At 46.6% G+C, this 27,813-nt stretch overlaps 3 protein-coding genes across 4 annotated transcripts; 2 read left to right on the plus strand and 1 right to left on the minus strand.

The window, feature by feature from the left end:
- On the plus strand, window positions 3,726–6,159 carry LOC110434754. The gene has a single exon (XM_021459475.1). It carries the CDS (start codon window positions 3,748–3,750, stop codon window positions 6,157–6,159), a length of 2,412 nt encoding a protein of 803 aa, XP_021315150.1. The 5' UTR covers window positions 3,726–3,747.
- LOC8080397 (cytochrome c-type biogenesis CcmH-like mitochondrial protein) lies at window positions 12,612–15,908 on the plus strand. 2 transcript variants are annotated; one of them, XM_021460587.1, is made up of 4 exons: window positions 12,612–12,792; window positions 14,077–14,264; window positions 15,169–15,300; window positions 15,459–15,908. In XM_021460587.1, the coding sequence occupies exons 2-4, from the start codon at window positions 14,124–14,126 to the stop codon at window positions 15,642–15,644; spliced, it is 459 nt and encodes a 152-aa protein (XP_021316262.1). In that variant the 5' UTR covers window positions 12,612–12,792; window positions 14,077–14,123; the 3' UTR covers window positions 15,645–15,908. The 2 variants fall into 2 exon arrangements, with proteins under 2 accessions (XP_021316262.1, XP_002451946.1); XM_002451901.2 differs by having other exon boundaries at window positions 12,627–12,792; window positions 14,102–14,264; window positions 15,459–15,890.
- Window positions 15,911–20,101, minus strand: LOC8080398 (galactoside 2-alpha-L-fucosyltransferase). The gene is made up of 2 exons (XM_002453642.2): window positions 19,485–20,101; window positions 15,911–17,420 (listed from the first exon to the last, which is right to left on the minus strand). The coding sequence occupies exons 1-2, from the start codon at window positions 19,753–19,755 to the stop codon at window positions 15,934–15,936; spliced, it is 1,758 nt and encodes a 585-aa protein (XP_002453687.1). The 5' UTR covers window positions 19,756–20,101; the 3' UTR covers window positions 15,911–15,933.

Here is a 27,813-nt window from a genome sequence, read left to right on the forward strand (position 1 = left end):
AAGATTACGTCTCCTCCAGATCTCGAGCTGCGCCCACTTCAAGCATCCATTCCTCTAACTTCCGCAGCCAACCCCCAGACCTCACACTAAGGAAATTGCGCAAAGGACCAGAAAAATCTGACCTCGAAGGACGCGGCGGAGGAAGTTGAGCCACCGTAAAACCTCCGACAACACTTCAGAACTAAAAACAACAAAAACGCACGCGAACAGCTCAGAGAGAAAGATGTGGCGAAGGAAAGTGTGCAGGCAATGAGCAGCAGGGGTGAGAGCTCAAAGCTCCCCAGCATCCCCTTTTATAGGGGGGGGCCTGCGACCGCGCGGCCGTTGCGATTCCCCGCGCCCAACAGCTATAAGCGGAGGAATCGGCCAGACCGTTGCGCTTCGTCAATGCCAACGGCTAACTCCAACGGCAATAATATCCTCCGCAATCCTCCGCAATCTAACGCGCGTAGGATATCAGACTAACATAGCAACAATGATCGGAGGATCCCGGCAAAATAAAGAAACCAAGAAAATTTATGACTAAGTAAAATAAACAATAATCCAACATTTGCTAACAAACACATCCTGCGCACCAGGGGGGAAGGCAGCAGCCATGCTCATGGTCCCCGCAGCGTAGCATGTTTTTGAGCACATGGACCGCAGGAGTGCCATTAGCCCAAAAAGGGGGGAACTGTTGGGGAACAGCTGCATCCTTCCCCCTGGCAGCGTCGGAGGTTATCCTTCACCTGGGGAACCTCCGACGCCTGAAGCGTCGGAGGATATCCTTCTTCGGGAAATGCTAATGTTGACGACTCGTCTGGCCGTGCTAAGTGTGTGCAGGGACTGAGACACCGGCGGAGGTCCGCGAGCGAGGAAAGGTGGGAACCTCCGACCCTCCCGGATCCGAGGATGACGGGAGAACGCAGCCAGGCCGAGGAACCTCCGACTGGACCAGGCTAAGGAGGAGCTCCCGGGGTGGCCGGGTCGAGCAACCTCCGGCCCAGCCGGGCTGAGGAACCTCCGACACCAAAGCGTCGAAGGATCCGCAACTGGGCGGAGGATCCAAGCCTCCGACCAGCTGAGGCCCCAGTCAGAGGATGAACGAAGGGCTTGCAATGTGAAATTACGCAGGTGTATTAGGGTCAGTAGACTGCGATGAAAGAATATACTGGAATATTCCCCCACCGTCACGGGGCATTTATGTAAATGTCATTAGGTCGGTTTCCGGGCCCTATATAAGGGGCGCGATACCGCCTTTAATAAGGGAGAGAGAGCATTCACTGTTTTCACCCACCGTTGAGCCTACTGTCCGTTGGAGCTCAAACCTCTCACGGCACCGAGTGAGAAGGTTCACGTTTCACCGTACAGTTGGGGAGTGCAGAGAGCATCTTCCCAACAATTAAACATGATATTCTATTCAATTCTTGTGAGATGGGTGTTTTATTGTTTGTTCTACCTTGGAAGGTCATTTGGATCTGTGGCATCCAGCACAGTTCCTTAGTTCCACATACGTTAGGATGAGTAAATTGTGCAGCAAGAGATGGGAAGACTTGGTTTCTATGATTGAGCACAGGAAATATTTTAAAATCGTTTAGTTATTTGTTAATTGTATTGTGTATCTACAATGGTTTCAGGGAAAGCAAAAGAAAGCTTTTGCAATGGAATGCAGCAATGGTCTGACCATCTGAGTGGCATGCCAATTCCTGTATGTTTCACATGTATGTGCCTCCATTCATTTTTAGTATGTCCTTAGTCTTTGACAGTGCCATAGATAACTTTAGTTATTTCTACTGTGGGGATGTAGGGGAGTAGAGATATTAGTGCTCTTTGAGAGTTTTTATTTAACACATTTTTGAATCTGCAACCATTCAGTCCAGTGCTCTCTGTCTAGTTGTTCTTTAATTCAGTATAATTGTTTCTTTCAGTCTTTAATATTTAACCAATAATAATTGGCATTCTGTATTAGAGGAACAATGGATGGAGGGCTATATTTCACAAGCATAATTAATGGTGGTATTGTTATTATTGGTTCGAGTGATATTTCACAAGCATGTGTATGGGTGCTTACTGTAGTCCTGGTTTGACTGGGCAGCTGGCAGCTGGTTGCAACGGCAGGTCGCTTCACTTCTTCAGGTCAGGCGATGGAAGGGAGGAAGCGTGATGAAACCTGTGTGATCCCATCAAAAAGGAAAGAATTGCACAAACAATGACGTGGCACCTTTAAAAGATGGAGAATGGAATAGATTGGGGATCTCCTGTGGGAGTTGTTCTAAAGTTCTGGGCAATCCATGTGGCCATGCTATGTGGGGCTGTGCACAGGGATGCTGTCACGCTTGTCACTGACAAGCCAGGTGAGAAAAAAGAATACATCCTGCAAAGTTGTTCCGACATCAGTCTGAGCAGTGGTATTTGATGTGAAGCTAAAACTGTGCTACAGGTTGCGTGCCTTGCAGATTATTTAAAGGAGCAATGGCAATTCATGTGGTCATTTTCCAAAATCCAAGTCCTCACTGCAGGGGATCTCGGTACCCGAATTGTTGATGCACTGAGGTTGTTTCCTACTTATTCCTATCTCTCTGCTTTTCTTATATGATTCTGAATGTAAGTAATCACATTAAGGAAAGTGACAAGTTTGTAACGCATAAGTTTCAATGTAAAATACTGCTTTTGTAGGACTGGATAGGATAGCAGTTTTTGGAAGAATATCCTTTCTGTAGTACAATAATAAAGGCATACTGTTTTCCCACAAAAATGTTGTTGCAGCATTGCATAGAACTCCCAAATCCCAATGGACAAGGGCAAGGTCGACATACGATCTGTGCGCCTCCAGCGCACTGCCTATTGATCATGTGGAACCATAGAAGGAATTCAATCACTACTAATTGGTTAGGAGAGAGTCAATATTTAGTATTAGGGAGCAAGCTGCAATTCTAGAGCCATTACAAGGGTTGTCCCCATAATAGCAAGACCAGGCGAGGGTCACAAAGTTATCTCTGTGGGGTTGATCTCTATTTATCTTTTAAGCAATGTGATGCAGCAGGCGGGCAAGGAAAAGATCGACTTTTGGCGTGAATTACTTTTGCCCTCCAGGTGACAAGAAAAATTCGACATTTGTATGGTTGGTGTGCTATCAATCTATCATATTCTGAATCTGCCACAGCCAGTGTGTTATGACCGGTATGGTCTATCAGAGGAGGGAGAAGGAACGTGGCTGAACCAGACCAGGAGGGCAGCCTGGACGTAGTCACCACCTGGCCTATTGGCCAAGTTATCTAGAGTTTGCATTAGTTAAGATTTACTTTAGTTAAGATTTACTTCCCATAATAGATTAGATCTATTAGATTGGGACTACTATTGTATAAAGAGTGGAACTCGTATTCAATGAGAGGTTAGCCTGGGATTGAGATATTCTTATCTCCCTTGGGCTCCCGGCCCTTGTCTCCTGTTCTCCGTCTCCCTGTTGCGTGAGTTCCCTCGACAACGGCACCTGCACGCCGCCGCCCAGCTCGCCCGCACGCCCCTGTCTCTCCCCCATACTTCCTCCGAAGCAAGCTCCGGCGTCGTAACAACCTGGTATCAGAGACCATGGCTACGACCGGCGTCTCCTCCAGCCCCGTCGATCCTGCTGCCGGCGCTACTCTTCCCCAAAGCACCGCCACCCTCCCCGCTGCCGACCCCACAATACCACCTGTATCTTCCAGCGCCCTGATTCCCACCCTCGCCATGCCGCTCACCATCCACACACCGCCCCCACAGCTGGTGTCCATGCCCAGCGACACCCTGAATTTCTTCACCAACACCCTGCAAGGGATCCAAAACCAGCTGTCTGTCCTCAACTTCCAGGTGGGTGATCTCGCCACGCGTGTGGCTGTCATCGACGGCCGGGAATTGGCTTCGGGCCAGCACCTTCCCCAGATTGCGCTGCCAGGGTTTGGCTCCATGCCCGCCCTGACTGCGCCCTCCGCGTCGACACCCCATGTGCCAGCGGCATCTTCGGCGCCCGCGTCGACACCCCATGTGCCAGCGGCATCTTCGGCGCCCGCAGCAACAACAATGGGTTCCCTGTCCTTTGGCTCGGTGCAGCCGACGTCCGCTGCACTAACAGCGGGGGTGCCAATCAATCAGATCCGCTTCCCGGCTTCACCGTCTCCGATCCCTTCACTGGAGACAATCCTGAGGGGCGCACCAGCCATGTCCTCAGCTCCGATGGCATCACCGTCACCACATGTCAGCGTGTCCCCGGCACCGGATGGTCACGTCGTCCCCAAGTACCACAAGCTTACGTTTCCCACCTTTGATGGCAAGGAGGACCCGCTGGGGTGGCTGAACAAGTGTGAACAATTTTTCAATGGGCACCAGACGCGCCACACCGACCGAGTCTGGCTTGCATCTTATCACCTCACCGGGGTTGCCCAGCAGTGGTACCTCGTCCTTGAGGCTGACTCCGGTCGTCCACAGTGGGAGGAGTTCCGCACGTTGTGCCATCAACGCTTCGGGCCGCCCCTCAGCACCAACCATCTCTCAGATCTCGCGCGCCTACCTTTCACCTCCACGGTGGATGCCTACATGGAGGCGTTCCAGGCTCGCGCAGCCCACGCCGGGCGTCTCTCTCCGGGCCAGAAGGCCAAGCTGTTCACTGGAGGCCTGCCCCATCACATCCGCGTCGATGTCGAGCTCCACGACCCGCAGGACCTGCAGCGTGCCATGTACTTGGCCCGCGCCTATGAACGCCGGAACACACCGGCGCCCCTTGCCCTGCCGGCACCCCCGCGCCGCCGACCGACCAGCACCACTTCGACGCCGGCTGGCGCGGTGACCCAGGCGGAGAGCTCCTCATCCTCAGCACCGCCGCGCCTCTTCAAGCGGCTCACCCCAGATGAGATGGCCGAGCGCCGAAAGCAAGGCCTTTGCTACAACTGTGATGAGCCGTACGTCCGTGGCCACAAGTGTGCTCGGCTGTTCTTCCTGGAGGTCACCGATTATATTGTGGAGGAGCCTGAAGATACGGACAGCGGCAGTACGCAGCCGGCTGAGGACGCGCCCTATGACACCGACAAGCCCCTGATCTCCCTGTCCGCGATCACCGGCATTCGAGCGCACGAGACGATGCAGCTCCGCGTACATGTGGGTCCGCACGAGCTGACTGCGCTGCTGGATTCGGGATCCACTCACAACTTCATCAGCAGCGCCGCAGCCCACCGCGCAGGTCTCCACTTCCAGGACAGCGAGGGGGCTCACGTCACGGTCGCCAACGGTGACCGCGTCCTGTGTCGCGGCCTCGCTCGCGGAGTCAACCTCCAGATCGGCATGGAGGTCTTCAAGGTCGATTGCTACGCCATTCCGCTGGACTCCTGTGACATGGTCCTTGGCATCGCCTGGCTACGCACACTCGGACCCATCTTGTGGGACTTCGACAACCTGCGCATGGAGTTCTCTCTACACGGCCGCCGAGTACAATGGCGCGGCGAAGGGACGCCATGCTCAGCAGCAGTACCAGCAGCATCGGCCCCCAACACCCAGAGCCTGCAGATCTTCTCGGCCAAGGGGACCGAGCCGGCCCTCCTCGAGCGCCTGCTGGACGCATACGCTGACGTGTTCGCAGAGCCGGACGGGCTGCCACCAGCCCGCGACTGTGACCATCGGATCCACCTCAAGCCGGCCACGGAGCCCGTGGCGGTGCGCCCGTACCGCTACCCGCAGCTCCAAAAAGACGAGCTCGAACGCCAGTGCGACGCAATGCTGCAGCAGGGCACGATCCGTGCCAGCACCTCCCCGTTCTCAGCACCAGTTCTGCTGGTCAAGAAACAAGATGGCTCGTGGCGCTTCTGCGTGGACTACCGCGCGCTCAACTCAGCCACCGTGAAGGACAAATTTCCCATACCAGTGGTCGAGGAACTTTTGGATGAACTCCGTGGTGCTCGCTTCTTTACGAAGTTGGATCTCCGCTCCGGGTACCACCAGATTCGTGTACATCCTGATGACGTGGCCAAAACGGCGTTCCGAACCCACCACGGCCACTTTGAGTTCCTGGTCATGCCGTTCGTCCTCTCCAACGCGCCGTCGACATTCCAGGCCCTCATGAACACGGTGCTGAAGCCCTTTCTTCGCCGATGCGTGTTGGTGTTCTTCGACGACATCCTGATTTACAGCGCCACGTGGACTGAACACCTCCTCTAGCTGCGCGCCGTCCTCGACGTCCTTCGAACCCACAGCCTTCATCTCAAGAGGTCCAAGTGCTCCTTCGCAGCGACTTCAGTTCACTATTTGGGCCATGTGATTTCTCATGCAGGGGTCTCCATGGACGTGTCCAAGGTGGCGGCGGTCCAGTCTTGGCCACAACCGCGTTCAGCCCGTGGTCTTCGAGGCTTCCTCGGCCTCGCGGGATACTACAGGCGCTTCATCAAGGACTATGGCGCTATTGCGGCGCCGCTGACCAGCCTCCTGCGCAAGAACGCCTTCTTGTGGACAGCCGAGGCTGAGGACGCGTTTTCTGCATTGAAGCAAGCCCTTTCCGCCGCCCCGGTGCTGCATCTTCCGGACTTCAACCTCGAGTTCTTCGTCGACTGCGACGCGTCCGGCTCCGGCTTCGGGGCTGTTTTGCATCAAGGCGAGGGCCCTTTGGCGTTCTTCAGCAGGCCATTCGCTGTTCGCCACCTGAAGGATGCTGCATATGAGCGCGAGCTGATCGGTTTGGTCCAGGCAGTGCGGCATTGGCGGCCGTACCTCTGGGGCCGTTCCTTCATCGTCCGCACCGATCACTATGCGCTCAAGTTCCTGCTAGACCAACGCCTATCAACGATCCCGCAGAATCACTGGATCAGTAAACTCATGGGTTATGATTTCAGGATTGAGTTCAGGCCAGGGCGCTTCAATGTCGTCGCCGACGCGTTATCAAGGCGGGATGGCGACGCACCCTTGCTGTCCACGTTGCCGTCGGCTGAGCCGGTACTGGCAGCACTTTCGACACCAACATTCCAGCTGTTCGACGAGCTCCGCCAAGAGTTTGCTGCCTCCGATGAGCTTCGGGCAGTCTGCGAAGAAGTGGCTGCGGGCGGCCGCGGCGCGGACTGGGCGCTGCAGGACGGCCTCCTTCTCCACAAGGGGCGGGTCTATGTTCCAGCCTCTTCCTCGGTCTTCGACGACGTGCTACAGCTCGCGCACACCAACGCACACGAGGGGATCCAAAAGACGCTGCAGCGACTGCGCACTGAGTTCTTCATAGAACATGATCGCCGCACTGTCCATGACTACATTCGGGCCTGTGCAACGTGTCAGCGCAACAAGTCAGAGGCTATGCACCCGGCTGGTTTGCTGCAGCCCCTACCGGTGCCATCGAAGGTGTGGGCTGACATCGCGATGGACTTCGTCGAGGCGTTACCCAAGGTGCACGGCAAAAGCGTTATCTTGACAGTGGTGGATCGCTTCTCCAAGTATGCCCACTTCATTCCTCTGGGACATCCATACACAGCCTCGTCTGTTGCTCGCGCGTTCTTCCGCGACATCGTGCGTCTCCATGGTTTTCCGGACTCCATTGTAAGTGACCGTGATCCGGTGTTCACGGGGAATGTGTGGCGCGATCTCTTCAAGCAGGCTGGCGTCCAACTTCGCATGAGTACCGCCTTCCACCCACAGACGGATGGGCAGTCCGAGGCTGTGAACAAGACGATTGCAATGTATCTCCGCTGCATCACAGGTGATCGTCCAAGAGATTGGCTTGATTGGCTGCCGTGGGCTGAGTTCTGTTACAACACATCCTTTCACTCAGCACTGCGTGCCTCTCCTTTCATGGTGGTGTATGGACGGCCGCCGCCACCACTGCTGCCATATGGTCCCGGGACAGCCCGCACCGAAATTGTGGATTCCCTGCTAGCTGACAGGGATGAGTTTCTGGCAGAGGTTCGTGCTCGTCTTCTCCAAGCCCAGGAACACGCACGCCGCTTCTACGACGCCAAGCACCGACCTCTCGAATTGGCTGTGGGTGACTGGGTGCTGCTCCGGTTGTTCCGCCACAACCAGTCTGTTGCACCGGGCAGCACCGGCAAGCTGGGCCCCAAGTACGCTGGTCCGTTCCAGATCTTGGAACGCATTGGCGAGGTGGCATATCGGCTCCAACTTCCTGACGGTGCCCGCATTCATGATGTGTTCCATGTGGGCGTCCTCAAGCCGTTCCGGGGGCCGCTGCCTGCAGCTGCACCAACATTGCCTCCGCTGCGTCATGGTCGGCCCCTTCTTCGTCCACAGCAGGTGCTGCGTTCTCGGCTCAGCCGCGGCGAGTGGCATGTTCTCGTCCAGTGGGCGAATCTTCCACCTTCAGAAGCTACTTGGGAGCCGGTGTCAGACTTCCGTGCTGCTTACCCTTCCTTTCAGCTCGAGGACGAGCTGTTTCCGAAGGAGGGGAGAGATGTTATGACCGGTATGGTCTATCAGAGGAGGGAGAAGGAACGTGGCTGAACCAGACCAGGAGGGCAGCCTGGATGTAGTCACCACCTGGCCTATTGGCCAAGTTATCTAGAGTTTGCATTAGTTAAGATTTACTTTAGTTAAGATTTACTTCCCATAATAGATTAGATCTATTAGATTGGGACTACTATTGTATAAAGAGTGGAACTCGTATTCAATGAGAGGTTAGCCTGGGATTGAGATATTCTTATCTCCCTTGGGCTCCCGGCCCTTGTCTCCTGTTCTCCGTCTCCCTGTTGCGTGAGTTCCCTCGACAACGGCACCTGCACGCCGCCGCCCAGCTCGCCCGCACGCCCCTGTCTCTCCCCCATACTTCCTCCGAAGCAAGCTCCGGCGTCGTAACACAGTGCCCATGACTACTTTGCCGTACGGAGCACACTGCCAGTTCCTTTTGCATGTGTTGTTGGTATTGATTTGATATGCATTCTGAATCAGCCAGTATTCTGAAAAATTCTATTTTTATTTGTATATGCCTTGTCTAGGCACTTCTGTAGGAACATAAGGTTGCACCTTCTGCTCCTATGCAACCAGCTCTGAAACAGCAGCTGTTGCAGCAACATCCACAACCGCAGCAGAAGCAACAATGAAGGAAACTGCTGGTTTCATACTACTTAATTCCATCAACCATCATATTACATCACAATTGAGAAGATATGATTTCCTTTTTCCATTCTCATCTCGAAAGAAGAATCATCGTTGTTCATTTTGCCTTTTGAATTGAGAAGAAGTTGCTGGTCAAATTAATTGTGTCAAGGTTTAAGAGGGATTTTTTCTAAAAAAAATAATTACGTGTGGCTCTGTTATCCCATGAAGCATCAATAATAGTTATTCCAGTTAGAAAGTATCACATCTGCAGTCTAGAGGAAAAACCTCTTTCTGTTATAATTCAGTATAAACATATATAGTATCAAAATGTTCTCCATTTAGAATTGACTGTTTACTAATCAGTAATCACTCACAATGTTTGTTCCAATGCAGTATGTAATCACAACCAGGGAGCTTTTGGAACAGCTAGGACTAAGAGCAGAGACTATGAAGGTGTATTTTTAGTGATGGCGTAGTATTGAAAGCTTTTTTTTTTAGTACCAATTGATATTGTGAGTGCTGGCGGTTTGTGAGGTGGCTAATGTTTCTCAATGATCTATTATTTTAAGGAAAATGAAAAAATATTCCATAGTAAAATTGTTGTACATAAATCTCAAGACATCTTGCTTCTGCATAAGTATCACTAATCCATTTTTTATTCTGCATCAATCAAAATAAATCCTAAAGTATGTACAAAGAGTATAAGCTGCTAACTAATGAATACATACATTCTGACTTTCTGACATCTTTTGCAATTTGCATTTTTCTGATATCAACAGAAAACTTTGTTTCCTTGTGCATTTCTCTTTAGCTGAAAGTGTGATTCGATATTTTCGGAAAGAATTTTCTGGCTTTACATTATGATAATAATGACAAGATGGCTTTACATCTTCAGAAGGTTTTTGGAATTGCTATCCAAACGCATGTAACCAAAAAAGATGAGAACATTTACTCAGAGTTGACCATATGATATGATCCTATAAATAAATGTAAAAAAGGGTCATCCCCTAAGAGATGCAAAAAGAAAAAGAAAAAGAGCATGGGATTTTGGCACCTTGGGCATTGGGCATAGGTATGTGATTTTCTAAAAAAATAATATCTATATCTGTCTTTCGTCCCTCGGTCCATCGTCTCACTCCTACGATTCTCTCACCTCGCTCCAATCCCTTTGGCATCTTGGTTTAATAATTTGTAGCTTTCACTGCTATAGAATGAGGCATTGGTCGATGCCCAAAATGGCCAAAAACCTCGGCCTTTTTGCGGCTCAGGGTTAAAGACCCCTTTAGCACCGGTTTGTAACACGAACCGGTGCTAAAGGGTCCTGCCCAACGGCTACTGACAGGTGCTGTCGGGGCAGTGACCCTTTAGCACCGGTTCGTGTTACAAAACGGTGCTAAAGATTCATTGACCGTGTATAGGGTTTGGGAAAGATTCATTGACCGTGAACATCTCAGTGGATGTAAAGCGCCGCTTAACATAATACATCCACAAGTAAGTTCTACTAGCTAGCAAACTTTCGCTAACTTTTAGCCTTCTTATTGTCGTGGTCGTGAATATTATATATATATATCGTACAGTGGTGTTTAAGACAAGAAGGGGGGAACAATCTATGTGCATATTACGTGTGCAAATTCATGATGGCACAAGTCAATGAAATACCCACAAAGACGCTCAGAGTACGTTACATGTCTCTTTTCATTATCTCATGAATTATATTGAATAACTTAGATAACTAATACCTTTTTTATTTATTTCAAATAAAAAGACGGAATGGTTGAGGGAAAAGGTCCTACAAAAAGACCGAATCAAAGCTATCCAAGAGACGATAGTAGGATTTCTCCGTGAGCAAGTGATCAATCCAAACGGCGAGTTTCACTTCAACGGCAACGGAACTCTTATTCCAAACAACGATGATCATTTGTATCGTTTGTAGACATTGGGAGAAAAAACTCTATGTATATATGTGTTACGAATTTTATACATATAAAACTATATATATATAAAGCTTTTTACATATCTATTTAATTTTTGATGTGGCCTATTCATTTTATTATAGGCAAAGCTTAATTATTAAGCTAAGCCTATAATTTTCATTTATATATGCTTAATATGCGTGTAATATAAATATATTATTGTATCAGCAAAAACATGTATTGAAAAACCTATAATTATATATTATATAAAAACAATAAACAAAACCGAAGAAGTGAAAAAAAAGAAACCCTTTAACACCGGTTGATAATACCAACCGGTGTTAAAGGGTCCTGCAACGTGGCAGCCCTGGCAGGACCCTTTAACACCGGTTGGTATTACCAACCGGTGTTAAAGGGGGGGGGGGCTTTAGCCCCGGTTCTCCGAACCGGGACTAAAGGGTGGGCCTTTAGTCCCGGAAAGACAACACCGGCTCAGGAACCGGGGCAACAGGCCCTTCCCGACCGGTGCTAATGCCCGAACGTGTGGCAGTGTTTCCCTAATATTAAAGTTTGAAAATTTATGTGCCCGGCACCCAGGTCCCACTCCAACCCCTCTTTCTTAAGGCCACACAATATGATATACCTCCTATTGCCGTACACGAGTATGTTTGTTAATATATAAGCAAAATTGAAAACATATAGGCAAAAATGTCATAAACAATGATGAGTTCTCGGCTGGTTTTGAAGAAGAACAGATATATAAGCAAAACGACCTCTAAAACCTTTTGTGGGCTAAAGCTGTTTGTTTTGATATTTCAGGCTTTTACTTATGTGTCATTATAAAAGTTGATAATTACCCACAAGTCTTTAAAGAACTTGAGTTCTTTATAGATGCCACTGTTCTAAATTCTTTTGTCCTTCACACCACTTTCGTCAGATTTAGCTCTAATGGTGTCAAACTGCGAGTGTTAAAAGTAAAAAAATACCCTTAGGCTTGAATATGCAATTATTATTTTTAAGCATCTTAATGACATCAAATGAAAAAACTAAAACTAGGAAGTTATAGATCTCGACGATATCTATATTTTTTATATAAGAATTGTCTTCATTGGAATTCGTACAAAAAAGATATGATTTGATATGATCAATATGTCTTAGAAAAATCATATTTTTTATAGGAAATCAAATAAAAATATTTTTATATAAATATTGTAGATCTCGGCGAGATCTAACTTTCTAGTTTTGAGTTTTTTCATTTGAGATTGTTAAGATGCTAAAAAATGAATTGCATATTTATATATGAGGGTATTTTCGACTATTTATACCTACAGTTTAACATCGTTACCGTCAAATCTGACGGAAGTGACGTAGAGGGCAAAAGTGTTTAGAGCAGTGACACCTGTGAGAGTCTAATTTTTTAATGACTTGTAAATAATTACCAACTTTTATAATGACATATATGTAAAAGCCTCTTGATATTTGGATGATCCAAGTTTGATGGTAAATTGAACTTAAGTGATAGTTTGGTTAATAGACTTTAGAAAACAAAACAAAACTGGGCCGACCTCCACGCAGTAGCTAGTTGGGCCTTCGTCGTTGACGTTGGACCGTTGCAGGCTGACTGAGGCCCAAGCCGAATTCGGCCGGCCAGTCTCCTCACCACAGCCCTCCAAGCCCCGCCGGCAGTCGCAGACGGCAGACCAACCTCGGCCGCAGCTTGTGAGGGGGAGCAGCGGCTCGTCGGACGGGTGGCACGCCCGGGGGGCCAGCGGAAGGCGACGAATCCTAGTGTGCGAGCGTGCTTGCATAGCCGCGCATCCGGAGAGGGGAGCGGGCTGTCCACAGGTGCAAGGTGAGTTGATTTGCCTACTAATTTGAGAGTAGCTTTCAACCGAGGATTCGATCGATTGTCCAGTTGGGGATACCTTTCTGTGTGGGATTGTATGCCTGTTGGTAACGATTAGATGAAAAAGGTTGGAATTTGGAACCATTGCCTGATTTGGGATTTATGCATCTCTGATTTGCGATGAATGGTGGGGTTTTTTTCGTTGTTCACGGCGAGCGGCGGCGGCCCATTTCGTGTAGGCGTAGTAACGCCAAGGAGACGGCGGCCTCGAGCCACCCGGTGAGCTCCCGTGGCCCTTGATCCTCTCGCAAACCATCCGTTCCCCTCCCGTCGCCTCGTGCGCTCCTCTCTCGCGGCAGCTCGTCCGCTGCCTCATCGTCTCCAATTACACCCTGTGCCCTCGTTCATAGTCCTCCCTAGCTACCTGAGCGCCGCCTGTTCTCTGCTCCTCATATGCTTTTCATTCTCAGTATAAAACCCTCCCCTCGCCAGAGCCGCAAGGTGAAGTTTCTGCTTTTAATTCAAACACCCGATTCTAAGTTTTTGGTTCGCTGTGCAAACTCCCTGTTCATAGTCTACATAATTTTGAATTAGTATAAAAGGGTCCAAACTTTTACCTTTAGTACCCAAACCTGCAATTTAAGGCCTTGTTTAGATCCAAAAAGTTTTTGGATTTTGATATGGTAGTATTTTTCGTTTTTATTTGACAAACATTGTCCAATTATGGAGGAACTAGGCTTTAAATATTCGTCTCACGATTTATAGGTAAACTGTGCAATTAGTTTTTTTTATCTATATTTAATGCTCCATGCATGTGCCATAAGATTCGATGTGACGGAGAATTTTGAAAAGTTTTTGGTTTTGGGGTGAACTAAACAAGGCCTAAATCTTACAATTTATTAATGAAAATTGAAGCATCTTGTGGTTGGATATGAAGGGAAAGATTTGGAGGATAACAGTGTTAATGAAGTGAGAAGCATGCACGCATATGCTCTTTTGCATATTTTCTGGCAGGCAAATGCAAATTTGCAGTGCTCCCTCACCAAAATGATGGTCGTATCTTCTCTTGGGTTAGCTGTAATCTGTTGAACTTTGTTAGACATTTATAGGATAGGTGGTTAGGATACGTTATTTGGTATCCTGTTCGACGATTTTGTTTGATTGTTCTTTTTGAATACAAGATGATGCAATTTGTTTCTGTGTGACTTGTGTCATGTCATAGAGCTACGTCACAACTCACAAGTTCTTAGTTATTACTTCACCTGTTTGCTTAATTTCCTTTTCCTTCAGGCTCTATCTGACTGCTGTAATACAGATCAAGTACATTGAATTTTACTATGGCAGCTGAGGAAGACGTCAAACAGAGGCAGATTGTTGAAAATCGTGCGAGAAATATAAGCCACAATGTTCGGTGCACTGAGTGTGGTAGCCAATCAATTGAAGATTCACAGGCTGATGTTGCTATTCTGCTTAGGAAGGTACTAATCTTTTTGAACTTGAGTGACTTGTTTGCAGGACTCATAGTAGCAGGGTTATTTTTTGTCATTCTCTTGTTGGATTAGTCAGATTTGCGATATTGTTATGTGTTCCTTTCTGTGTTTTGTTGCAACTTTTCAACCATTGCTTTGAAGCAAAGTAAGAATTACAACTTGGATATCGAAATTTCTTAGTTTTCACGCTATTCAGTATAAGCTCCCCATTCCTTTGCCTTGAATAACTGAGTTAACCTTTCTTCTTGCTGGACAAAGAACTGTTATTAACTGCACTATTTTTAGTCATTCTGTAACTTAATTTATCATGCCTGATACTGTCGTATGTTTGCTTCTGAGATTTCAGCGCATCAACAGATGGTGGCTTGTTAGAAATTGGAATGATGTAGCTATTGAATTCTTGGTTTTGTCAATTGGAATATGTTTTGGCGTAATTTTCTTTAAAAAACATTCCTTATAATTTTACTGGATTTCAGAATTGCCCTTAAATCTTAAAATTTCTAGAATACTGAAGAATACAACAAGCATCTCATCGCATTTTAGGCGGGGGTACTGAATCCATCACAAACAATGTCTCAAAGAACTTTGGATTCCTAATATTTGAAGCGTCCGTTGACTCCTGTTTAGCAAAACATTAGTGCTTAGATTTTGAGATTCTTTTTGCAACTAAAGTTTTGGCAACTAGGTTGAAACTTGAAAGTTCCTGTGCTAGTTTTACCAGATGTTAAGCTCTATATGTGCTTCTTTTTCTTCCTCTGCTATATATGTGTGTATATATTTAAATGTACGGCAACCAGGAAAAAAGAGACATTCAGCAGTAATGCTAATTTGACATCATCACTTTTACTGGTGATATTTTCTATCAGACAGTAATAATGTTACATTTTTGCAGCTCATTCGTGATGAAATAAAAGCAGGAAAGAGTGATAAAGAGATCTACAAGAAACTAGAGGATGAGTATGGGGAGACAGTGCTATATGCCCCTAAATTTGATCTTCAGACTGCTGGGATATGGCTTTCACCTGTAAGGCCTAATAAGAATCTATCATTTTGTACATGTTTCCATTTGTCTGACATAACCACTACTCCTCAAGAGCTAGTGACTCATCAAATCCCCTGAAATCTGCTAATCTGAATCTGAGAAGAAGCATTCGTTTTTGTGATTGGATTCATCATGTACAGGTCATTGTGGGTGGTATAGCAGCTGGCATCTGGGCTTACCAAAAGCACAGGCAAAGGACAAATGTTCACATTATGGCTCTGAACCTGGTCCGAGGGGTACCACTGACTCCTAGGGAGAAGGAGACCATGTTAGACATCCTTACACCTCCACCGCCTCCAAGGAAATGGTGGTGGCCAGGCAAATGATGTAGAATTCATGTGCTTGACCGACCTGGTAGCAGCACACAAATGGTCAGGATGCAAATTACATTTTGGATGCATATTGCATATGTGATACTTTGAACCAAATGTTTTTGTATTGTGTACTCTACTCATGGAACTAGCTGCATTTGCTACAAGCTCTACATGATGTAGGGTTGCACGATGTAAAATCATAGCAGCTCGTTGCTGCTAATTTTATAAAGTTGTTTGTTGTCAAAAAAGAAAAAAAAACATGTCAGATTGCTGCCATGTGGCCACTTCTGTTAGTCAAATGTCACCACTGTCCGCTGCTTTCGTTGACAAGCTTTATGCCGTATTTGACGTCCACGCAGTGGCTGATGTATGGCGAAACCTTGTCCAGGTCCACCTCCCTCGCCGCCGCGCAGTCGTAGGCCGACGGTGCGTGGAAGCACGGCTCGACGGAGACTGCCCGCCGGCATGGGAGGTCTCCCTGGTCCAGCTCCTCCATCCAGTTGGCAGCCCACATTGGCGCCCTGGGCATCACCCAGGGGCGCAGCCCGGCGAGCCCCTGCGCGACGTACCCGAACGTGGAGAAGCCGCTGGTGACGAGCACGTCGCACATGCTGAGCAGGTACATCTCGCTCAGCGCCTTCATGTCGTGTGCCGCGTCGCGCCACCGCTGCCGCCCCTCATGGCTCGGCTGGTGCACGCCGCCGGCGACCCTGCCGCCGTACTCGTCCCTGATCCGGTCGTAGTACCACGAGCTCAGCGACGTCAACAGGACGGCGCGCGAGGGCGTGCCGTTGCCGCCCGCCGCGTCCGTCGTCTCCGGCAGGAGCTTCTCGTCGCGGAGGCACGAGAGGAGCTGGTCCAGCACGGACTGTGGCGGCTGCTTCTTCTGGAACACCCTGATCTGCACGCCGACGCGCTGGCCGACGCCGGCAAGGTTGTCGTGGTAGTAGCTCTTGATGGCGTGCCACACGCGGTTTGTCGGGTGGAAGAGGTACCGTCCGAGGTGGTAGAACACGGCGTCCTTCTCCGGGAACATGGCCTCGAGCTCGCCGCTGAACGTCGGCGTGAGGAAGAGTCCCGGCACGATGTAGTTATCCGTCCACATGAAGAGCCACGGCACCTCGCCGAGGAGTCGCTGGTGCGCGCCGCAGAAGAAGAGCTTGTCGTGGAATTCGTCGGTGCCGGAGAGGTGGAGGTACAGGTACGGCGGCCGCGGCGCCGACGACCACGACGCGTTCCCGTCGGCGGACACGGTGATGCCGCCGCTCTGCAGCATGCTGCCGAGGCTCTCCTTGGAGCCACCCTCGTAGCCCTGGAGTCTCCTGAGCGGGGAGAAGGACAACCAGCCGGGTCGCGGTAGCAGCCACGTCGTCCCCGGAAAGGGCTCGCAGAAGAGCGCGTCGGCGTCCTTGCCACCGTCGACGAGGAGGACGCGCTCGGTGAGCACCGCATAGAGGAAGGTCGACGCGATGGCGAGCATGCGGTTGCCGAGGCCACGGTAGCTGATGTAGACGAGGTAGCGGCAGCCGTCGTCATCGTCGACGACGCCCTCGCCGGAGTCGAGCCGCCGGACCGCCTTCTTGTGCGCGGCCGTTCCAGGGCCGCATCGCTTTTGGAGCGCTTCTTGCTTCCGGAGCTTGGAGATGAGGTATGGGGATGGCTTGTGCGACGATTTCTTGTGGTAGGCGGCGAACTCGTAGCGACTTCGGCACGACATGTAGCTGAAATCGGCGGTAAGAAGGCCGTCGAGAAAATGCTCGTCGGTGATGTTCAACGGAGGGTCGGAGCCTGATTCATTCACACATACACAAAACATATTAGAAGTATGCATTACTCACTGTTCAATTCCTAAAAGAACATTACTCACTGTTCAGGGAATTATTAGCTACTATACACCTAGATTTAGCCATCATGCAGATAAATTTTGTGCGAACCAAAACATGTTCAGAGCAAGGGAATTCTTTCATAATACGTTCATGTGGTTACGAAGCACAGAAAAAGTAAACCTTACAATCACTAATTTTACTATTAATAATTAGTGGCATGTCAACCCTCAGGAGACGTGCTAGAAAAATAAGATAAAATTAGAGAAATGCATCAGCATCTATACTAAAAAATGGCTTAGTAATCTATTACAAAATATTTCTCGATAGTGTATTTATTTGCTATTGTGAATGTTAATGTTTTTTTTTGTAAATTTAACTAAAGTTAGATAAATTTGACTTTGAATAAAACTAATAAAACAGCCTAAAATTTGCTCCATGGAAGTTTCCATATCTATGCCATAATATAAAATATAATACAAAGTAATTTCTAAATTTTCCACCGGAGCCGTAAGGTAGCAAATAAAGCTGAGACAGTGCCATATTCTCTACCTAGAGGTAGCAAATAAAGGACTGTTCCCTTAAACTTGTCTGTCCAATCTCTCAGTCATTCAACATTGTTTTTCTCTCACAACAAATCAGCGAACATTACTTTCAACCAAGCGAACAGGATGGACTAATGACTACTATTTTGAAATGTTGTCATTAGCTTTATTCTGCATTTTCGCAATGAAATGCACTCATCAGCTTTTGTCAACGTTAAGACAACTAATAAATAGTCAATACTGAACTCCAACACCAAATGACCTGCTGATCTCCCTCTTCCATCTTTTTTAGTAAGTGCCGTCATTGTCAGCATCTCTTTTGTCTTTGACATGTATCATTACATTGCCTCACCTGGTGTGACCGTCTCATATCTAATTTTTGGTGCCATCACATCACATTATCACACAACTAACCGTCCAAAAAGAGTTCAAGTCTACATTATATTGTCGAAGATCAAAGTGCTTATATTCCATCAAAATATAAGTATATACTACACTATGTATGAACAACAACAAAAGACGTTACTGACCATACTAGTATACTACCTATATAATTATAAATTCTACCAGGCTCAATAGTCTACCCGAGTGTTGCCTTCCTCCATCTAGATTTTTTTTTCCATGATTTAACGATGTTTTTTTTTTCAGTTTATGTCTTTCTCCTTCCGGATGTGTTCATGAGGGATATAATATACTCATGCATAGATGCTGAATACCTACATGTACGAGTGTCTATAAAATCACAAATAAATATCTATTTCATAAATGTGTGTATATATATCGATCAATAAATTAGTCAAGTATATTGAAATGTATCAGTTAACTATTTCATTCGTAAAAGTGTAAAACTAATTAAGTTTATTTGGGGGTTCATCATGCCTTCGTGGCCAACCGCATCCTTAGCGCGAACGTCGTATGCGCGCGTGTCCTGTGGCTGTGGGGGTCTCTCTGCCGTTGACGTGTGCTGGGTGGCGGAAACGGCAGCTGGCCGTGTGGCCTGGGCGAGCTTATCGAGTACGTATGGCACCCCTCGACGGGCCTTGTCCGACCGGGTACGTATTGATCGACCCATCCAACAGCTACTCTATAGGGTCTATGGTAATTGTCGCCTACTAGTCTACTACACACCTACCACAGCCATATATATATATATATATATATATATATATATATATATATATATATGCTTTATTTTAATATTTATATTTTTGACAAGATTTTAGTATTTATGTACACATAGAAATGATCAAACGATCGATAGGGAAGGGAATAGAGCTAGCTAAGTTTATTATCATAAGATTATTATTTTTTGGAACAAACGTTTATCAGATTATTGCGTATGTTCTGCCGTGTTTCAGTAATTTTGAGGTATTAGCAGCGAGACATGCAGGCTATATCGTCTCGGCTCTCTAACGGGTTTTCCAAAGACGACGACGGAGGGCCTTATGTTGTTTGTAGTGTAGTGTAGTGTAGCGCGCGCGTACCGTCGAAAAACGAGGAGGTCGGCATCTCGTTCGGCGAGGAGGCCCAGCCGCCGGCGGTTAGCACGATGGCAGCGGCGGTCACGGCCACCGCAACGACGCAGACGGTCCTCATCGTCGTGCGGCTTCTCAACGGCCACCACCTCCTCGTGATGGCCTCGAGCCGGAGCTCGGCCGCCGCCGCATGTGAGAACACGGCGGCCGAGGAACGCTGCTGCTTGGCCGCAGCCACGCCGGCCGCCTTTCCACCACCGCTTCCGGCCTGCTTCTCCATGCTTGCCCGGCCGCGCTTCGATCGCTCTCTGCTGCTTGGCTGTGTTGGCTCTAAGAGTCTCAGCTATAAAACACCACCACGCAGGTAGAGATCGAGAGCTTCGTAGATACGGCCCAGGGGTGCATAGGTATAGCTGGAGTTGGAAGAATATACCCGGCCGGATCAGGTCATGACGACGGACACGGACGACTTTGCCGGTTGCCACAATGCCACTTGCGGCAAATAAGAGGTGATATATACGGCGTCGGCCGGCGATACGATCGACACACATGCATGCGCGTACGCGTAGAAAAAAAATAGATGGGTAGTTTAATTAGTGTCAAATAAGATGGTGGCTTTGGAAGCTCATGCATGTCCACTCTATGGCGATGGATTATAGGGTTCTATTGAGTACGTACATTTATTCTCAAATCAACCACGTACTTCCAAACATATGCAGGACAACTCATAACAGTAGATAAACCATGCACTGAGAGGAAGTATAGAGCTGTTCATATGGTTCTAATGTGTATATATCAATTTTGGATTAATGTGCATGTATAGATTTTAACTTGACAAAGTTTTTTTTTTTAAAAAAATAAAAAAATAGACTTGCTTAGACTGCGGCGCTCGGGGAAGATGGTTTCTTCCCCGAGTGCCTGGGCTGCGGCGATCGGAGAAGAGAGTGTCTTGCCCGAGTGTTGCACTCGAGGAAGAAAATTTTTAAAAAAAGAGAGAAGGAAACGGTGTCATCTGTCCACCTACGGCGTCAACTCTTCCCTGAGTGAAGCCTTCCCCGAGTGCACGATTTTCGACTCAAGGGGAAGACACCTTTTCCGTGAAAAGATACTCCGGGCACTCTTTCCCGAATGTTGCACTTGGGGAAGGCTTCCCCGAGTGCAACTGAGCCTTCCCCGAGCACATTTGACACTAGGAGAAGCCGGTGCTTCCCGTAGTGCATGCAGGACAACTCGTAATAGAACAATCATATAAACAAACATTAATTCTCTTATTTAGGCCTAGTATACTTCCTAGAAAATTTTGCAAAATTTTTCAGATTTTCTGTCACATCGAATCTTGCGGCACATATATAGAATATTAAATATAGATAAATGGTCATGTTTTTTTAAATATAGATAAAAAAATAACTAATTACACAGTTTGCCTGTAATTTATGAGATAAATTTTTTGAGCCTAGTTAGTTCATGATTGGACAATATTTATCAAATACGAACGAAAATGCTACAATGTCCATTTTGTAAAAAGATTTGGAACTTAGCAAGGCCTTTATTGAGAAGTCCACTATTGTTACATATTGTTTGAGGACAATCAATTCACGGGCAAGCTAACAAGTATGCATGAACTAAGGTTTGGGCCTTGTTTAGTTTCAAAAATTTTTTGGTTTTCGGGACTGAAAAGCACTTTCGTTTTTATTTGACAAATATTATCTAATTATGGAGTAACTAGGCTTAAAAGATTCATCTCGCGATTTACAGGTTATAACTGTGCAATTAGTTTTTATTTTTTGTCTATATTTAGTGCTCTATGCATGTGCCGCAAGATTCGATGTGATAGGGAATCTTGAAAAGTTTTTAGGTTTTGGGGTGAACTAAACAAAGCCTTGGTATCTAAATAAACAAACATTAGTGTCCATGATTCCACTTGTATTTTAATATAAATGACTTGTTATCCATACAATGTGCTACCAAGCACCGTCGATGGTCCTTTTCAAAAATAGTGTTTACCAACGCTCTGGTGAAACATTTTGTGGAACTAGACCAAACACTCGGCGTGTTAGCACGTGACGCCGACGTATGAGTCTCAGCATAGTGTCCATAAACACCGAGCTGGTTCCACATAAGCCTAGGCGCTGGCTGCAATATCCGTCGTGGCAAGTGGACCTACATAGCTCGGTGTCAGGCTAGCTAATTATCGCTAACCCTAATACTACCCTCGATGTGGAGCAACACAATGCTGAGCTCTGGACATGGCACATCTCGGCGTGAGCTTTGGTAAGGCCGAGGCCCATATGTCGGCATGGCCTGACTCAATGCTGATGTTTGGGGAGTTAAGCCCCGTCGAGCCCTCCCTTCTTCTTTCTCGGTGTAGTGTTCGTAAACGCCGAGCTGGTGCCACGTAAGCCTGGGCGCTAGCTGCAATATCTGGTGTGGCAAGTGCATGGACCCACATATCTCAGCGTCAGGCTAATTATCGCTAACCCTAATACCTCGGTGTGGAGTGACACAACACCGAGCTCTGGACATGGCATTGGCCTGCACATCTCGGCGTCGGCTTTGGTAAGGCCGAGGCCCATACGTCAGCCTGGCCCGACTCACACTACTTGGGAACAAACTTTTGATCCGCCCTAGATTTTGGCTTTGGTCTCGACAATTTTAGCGCCCGGGTCGAAATGTATAGTTATTTTAGATTTGAGAAACCAACTGGAACTAAAGGCACCTATCCAACGGCTCTGCACCTACCCAACGGCTCTGATGGTAGGCTTTTGCAGTAGGACATCTTTAGTCCCGGACAGTATAACCAACCGGGACTAAAGGACATCATTTAATCCCGGTCTCCATTGCCATCTAGGACTAAACCTTTAGTCCCAGTTTGTAATACCAACCGGAACTAAAAAGCTACGTTTAGTCCCGGTTGGGAACTCAAACTAGGACTAAAGGTCCCTTGTTATATATCCTGGGTCTTCTTCTTCCTCCAGCCTGAGACATTCGAACTCACTTCTAGCTTGCTTCATCTTTGTTCATCTTTGGCCATCACAAGACTACTCCCCTTCGATTCTTCAGTTGTAAAGGTTACTAACTTCATCCTCTCATGATTTATTTGTAGCATATCTGATTTCGTGGTCTAGATATATGTAAAATTTATGGTGGTTTTTTATTATTATTTGTGCAACATTTGAACTCAAACTCACTTGATGATAAGCTTAAATTAGTTCATCAAAACTAGTATACACCTTTTTCTGCTAGTATGCATACCACATTTCATGGTTTATGTATCTCTAGAGCAATAGAGGATTTTAAGGGGTTCTTTTAATTGATTTGTACGTTTAGAAACTGAGAAATTTATAGAAGTTTATAAATTAAAAAATGGATATATAGAGAGTAGATGACAACTGTTTCTGGTTCCTTGGCCTCTCATCGGGTTCAAAAACGAATGAGGTCAGACCTTCCTCTCATTGCATGCGGTGAGTATCAGCAAAATATTATGATGGAGTACCGAGTGAAGAAGGAGTGTCCCAACAAGGGTCGTATCTTCTATAAGTGTTCGGATCGTAATGTGAGTTATTTTATCATATTCGATGGTTATGGTTAATTTATACCTATTTTCTTGATGATTTTGATTAAAGTTCTTATTTATATATATGTTCTAATTTTAGTGGGATGGCACTGGATGTCAAGGCTGGTACTGAGAGGAAGACTATGTTGAGCATGTGCAAAAATCTCTTACACAGGCGGCTATTGCAGCTGATGAGGCAGTGAGCCAGCAGAAGAAGACCATCGATGTTGAACAGACGAATGATCTCTCTGTTTTAGTTGGCATTGGCTGTGAAATCGTTTTGCTGCTGAAGTTCATTTTTGGTTTACTTTGTACAATGCTAGTTGTGAGCATTTACATTGTAGCAAGGCTTCATTAAATTTAGCAGACTTTTGGTGTCGTGCAAATAGTGTATGTAATGATGTTTTCATATGTTATGTCACGTAACTACAGATGAAATCACGACATTGGATGTATAACGTTGATCGTCGCTCCCAAGAGTTCATTGATGGTGTGCATTGTTCCTTACGTGTGGCCGATGCAAATAAGAGGGATAGTTTCATGTGTTGTCCATGTGCCGTATGTAAGAATTTGACGGAATATGCTAGTGCAAGGACTCTACCTGCACACTTGAAAGCAGGGTTATGATGGAAGAAGATGAAGAACAATTGGACCATGACGATATTATTACTGAATATGGTTCCTTTTTAAATGATACTCCATTGCAAAAACTTGAAGATAATGTGAAAGTAAAAAGGAGAAGATCAAGTTTGATCACATGCTAGAGGATCACAATAAATTGCTATACCCGACCACCGAAGAGAGGCAAAAAAGTTGGGTAGAACACTAGAATTACTGCAACGAAAGACAAAGAATGGTGTATCTGACAAGACATTTGGGCAATTACTAAAGATCCAAAAAATGCTTCCGAAGCCAAACGAATTGCCTGCCACTATATATGAAGCAAAACAGGTTGTCTGCCCTTTGGGATTAGAAATCCAGAAGATACATGTATGTCCTAATGACTGCATCTAGTACCATAGCAAGGACTACGAGAATTTGGATGAATGCCCAGTATGTAAAGCATTGTTGATATTAGTTACGCACATGAAAGAATCAAAAGAAATAATCCACAAGCGCACGGATATCGGTGAGCACTTCACCCAGGAGATAAGTCTAGAGTATCATATTTATTTTTTACCACTAGGAGAAAATGTGCAAAAGAATAACCTTTATCTTACCTACTACCCACGGGTTGCAAGACAAGATAGTGAGATATGAGCGATATATAGAAAACTCTTTTGTCAGTCTTCTTCTAACCTATGGTAAGTGTATAGATATTGTTATAAGGGGAGTACCTAGAGAAAAGAGACACCTCAAAGAGTGCTTAACCCTGGCACCATATACCCTACCTTATCTCCTGACGAGACGTGGATTACAGAGACCCGAGAGGATTGTCACTTCCCCCCAAAGCTACCACAAATCCAACCAAACAGGGAGTATCTACGAGTATTCCTAGCCCAAGCACCACACTTACGCTACGAATAATTACTCTATTCCCTATGCGAAGCGAATAAAGTAAACTCGTAAACCAAAGAACAATAAGAACAATAACTTACTAGTATTAGAAGTCGAATTGCCGAACGATTCTAGCACCAAGCCTCGGGTTAGGAGACTTGATCCTAAAGATACAAAGAAGAAGGCATAGGCCGGGATTCCTCAACTCCTATCTTCACCCTATACTCTCTCAATCTCTCCGGTTGCTATCACCCTATAGAGCAGATCCATTCGAGGGACCCCTCTCTGTCTGATTCTCTCTGAAAAATATGAATTAGGGTTTCACAATTAGATACTAGGGAGGGTCAGGGTCTTATTTATAGCCCCCTAGGAATCACCGTAGCCCTTAGATCAAACCGACTTAAACGTGTGCTTAAGATTAATCCTCAAAGTTGGTGGAGGTAGGATCTGTGAGGTTCGCCCTGATTGGTGGAGAGCCTCGGGCGGCCGCCCCACCTAGCAGGGGCGCCCGCCCCTGGGTGGCTTCCAAGTGGGCCCAGATTTTAGGTGGTGGCTCCTAGAGTCTTCTAGATTGTTCTTGAGTTGACATTCGGGTCTTCTCTCTATGTAAATCTGACATGTGGACCTTCTTTTGTTGTTATTTTAGTAACCCCCTGCAAAAATAGACAATCACCAAAACTCGTGGAATTCTATTAGTGATAACCCTATATCTACTGAGTGCTTGCAAATGGGTCCTTTTTCATGTTTAGTTGACGGTTAAAATTAGGAGTTATCTACCGTCAACAAACTCCCCCACACTTATCTTTTACTCGTCCTGGAGGAAAAAGGATAGATTATTTTAAACATAACCTCAAAACAAGACATCACCAGATTTATTCCAAGTCATACCTGTACTGCGGTATTCAAAGTGTCTACCATAAAACTTTGGGAAGTTGAGGATGGATGTGTACAAAATAGAGTTCTCTTTTCCTTTAGCCCTGTCACTTGAAGTTTTATAATATTTTTGCAAAGAAAAACTTAGCTTACCCTTCTCCATCATGTAGCACACTCGAATATCTCATTATAGGTGGTATTTGTGGACCTCACCAAAGCATGTATGATATATGCATCATATGTATCCTACTCTATACACGCTTATATGGAGTTAAAGGTAATTCAAGGGAATAGCATACTTACCTTGCATATTTTGCTAAGTCAAAACTCAGATCCATGGAGGGGAATATCATACTCTTAGATCCAGAAGTGCATGTGTGTGGAATATATAGTAGCTAATCCTAATTCTACATTGCTCTTTTCAAAATGTCTTTCTTTCTTTGGAGCACTGATGATCTTTGTACAGGATGGTATAGGCTATCTTTTATTCTTTTTCTTTCTAGGACACTTGTCCTTTTTGTCTTTCTTTCTTTTCTTCAATACTTTTATTTTGCATAGCCACATACCTCCTTCTGTAACCAGGAAATATCGAGACAGACTTTTTTAAAAAAACTTAGAGCAATTATTCCTACTAAGACTCTTTGTGTGTTTTCCTTCCAATGTAGGAGTAAAACATTTTTAATGGATGGAAAGGCATATTTGTGCGCATTCCTAGTGTAGGAATGGTAGATATATGTGGGTGTACGTGATCTTGATATTAGGAGCATGATAATCCTCTCAACATAGGTCAATAAGACTTTGACAAAACTCAATATAAAGCAAGTAGCTTATGAGCTAGTTTATATCTGTCATGCATGACTCTAGTAGGATATTAATTCTTGCTACAGAGGAGAAGTATAGCTATTAATTTTAAGATTTTTGAAAAGTAAAATTCTCCAAGTGACTAGACATCAAAAATCAACTTCTTATATTCATACTGTCTCTCTTTCCACAACAACTTAAGTAATATGGGGTCCCTATATTAAAGTTCCCAACAGCAACAGGAATTTCTAGGAATTATCATGGTAAGTCTATCTTGTGGTCATGAGTAAAACATCTTTCTAAATATTTATGCATAGGGTGGTTTAACTAGAGATATTTTATTCCGAATCAAAACAGCACCAATACTAACAATTTATAACATAGAGAAATCATACCTGACTGTGGTTCGAAGCAGAGACCAAGGGGGTCCACCCCTTGGGCGGGCACCCAAGGAGAATGGGGCGGTCGCCCCAGGCCAGTGGACCTTTAGGGTCAGCTTCATCGAGCGTGGTCTTCGTGTCATGTCTTCTCCAATATTGTTATCGTTTCACAAGAATTTGTTCATTTCGATCGTCGAGTGTCTCCCCCACACTGGTTTCTGGTTATCCTTCATTCACAACATGGTGTAGACAAAAGAGAGACAAGACATATATAATAATAATAATCATACTATTCATCCTCATGTAGGGCTTATTATTACAATTGCAAACTTAAAAATTGAACACACTTTAATAGAACTAACACTCGCCCTATCGGATGCTAAGACAAATTGACTCTACTTCTTAGGGTGCTCTAAAGCCTTCACCCTCTCATTTAGTGCGGTGGAACCATGCTCTAGTTTCACACTCTCGTATCACTGTAAGTGATGCATCTACTTTGGACACGCTGATAGGCTTCTAGAGAGGCTTGTCGAGGGTATCAGTAAGGGGTACCCTCACCGATGCGCATTACGAGATTGCTCGTACGCAGGTCGAGGCCCTCAATTCGACGCTCTAATCTTACGTATGCGCCGCCATCGACGGCCGCAACCTCGAAGACGGAATTAGCGTCGAGCGAATCGATCAGGCGTCGAACGCCGGTTACCGTCGAATACGGAACAGGCTCACGCGAACCGGGGGGCGTCGAGCGCAAGGACGCCACCCGCCGCCTGACGCGCGCACGCGGTCCGGAGCATTAAATGCGCCTGATGCTTCCCCACCTAACACACAGGTCACGGGAGGCGTGATAGGGAACAGGCTTCCGTCCCATCGATCTTTTTGCAGCCTTCCCGCCGAACGACCCAGGGCATGACAGGGCGCGGGAAACAAGGATGGGACGTCTAATCGGGACCCCCTCGAGGCGTCTAAAGTCAGCGCTCTGGATATCAGCACAATGTACGACATCTGACCCTCGACCAGACAGGGATCCACCCAGGGGACGGGTTGGGTGTCGACTGACTACAACCCAACCACTCCGCCGGATTTGCCGCCGGATCGTACAAGCGTGCATCCGTCGAACCAGTCCAAGACGGCACGCAGAGCAGAATGCAGGGGCACGCGTAATCATCACCAGGCTATTAAGACGGGACGGCTCGAGGCCATGCCGGTACGGAAGCCTCGAGTAGGTCAGCGCTCC

Source organism: Sorghum bicolor, chromosome 4 (genome assembly GCF_000003195.3).
Source record: "Sorghum bicolor cultivar BTx623 chromosome 4, Sorghum_bicolor_NCBIv3, whole genome shotgun sequence".
Taxonomy (NCBI): domain Eukaryota; kingdom Viridiplantae; phylum Streptophyta; class Magnoliopsida; order Poales; family Poaceae; genus Sorghum; species Sorghum bicolor.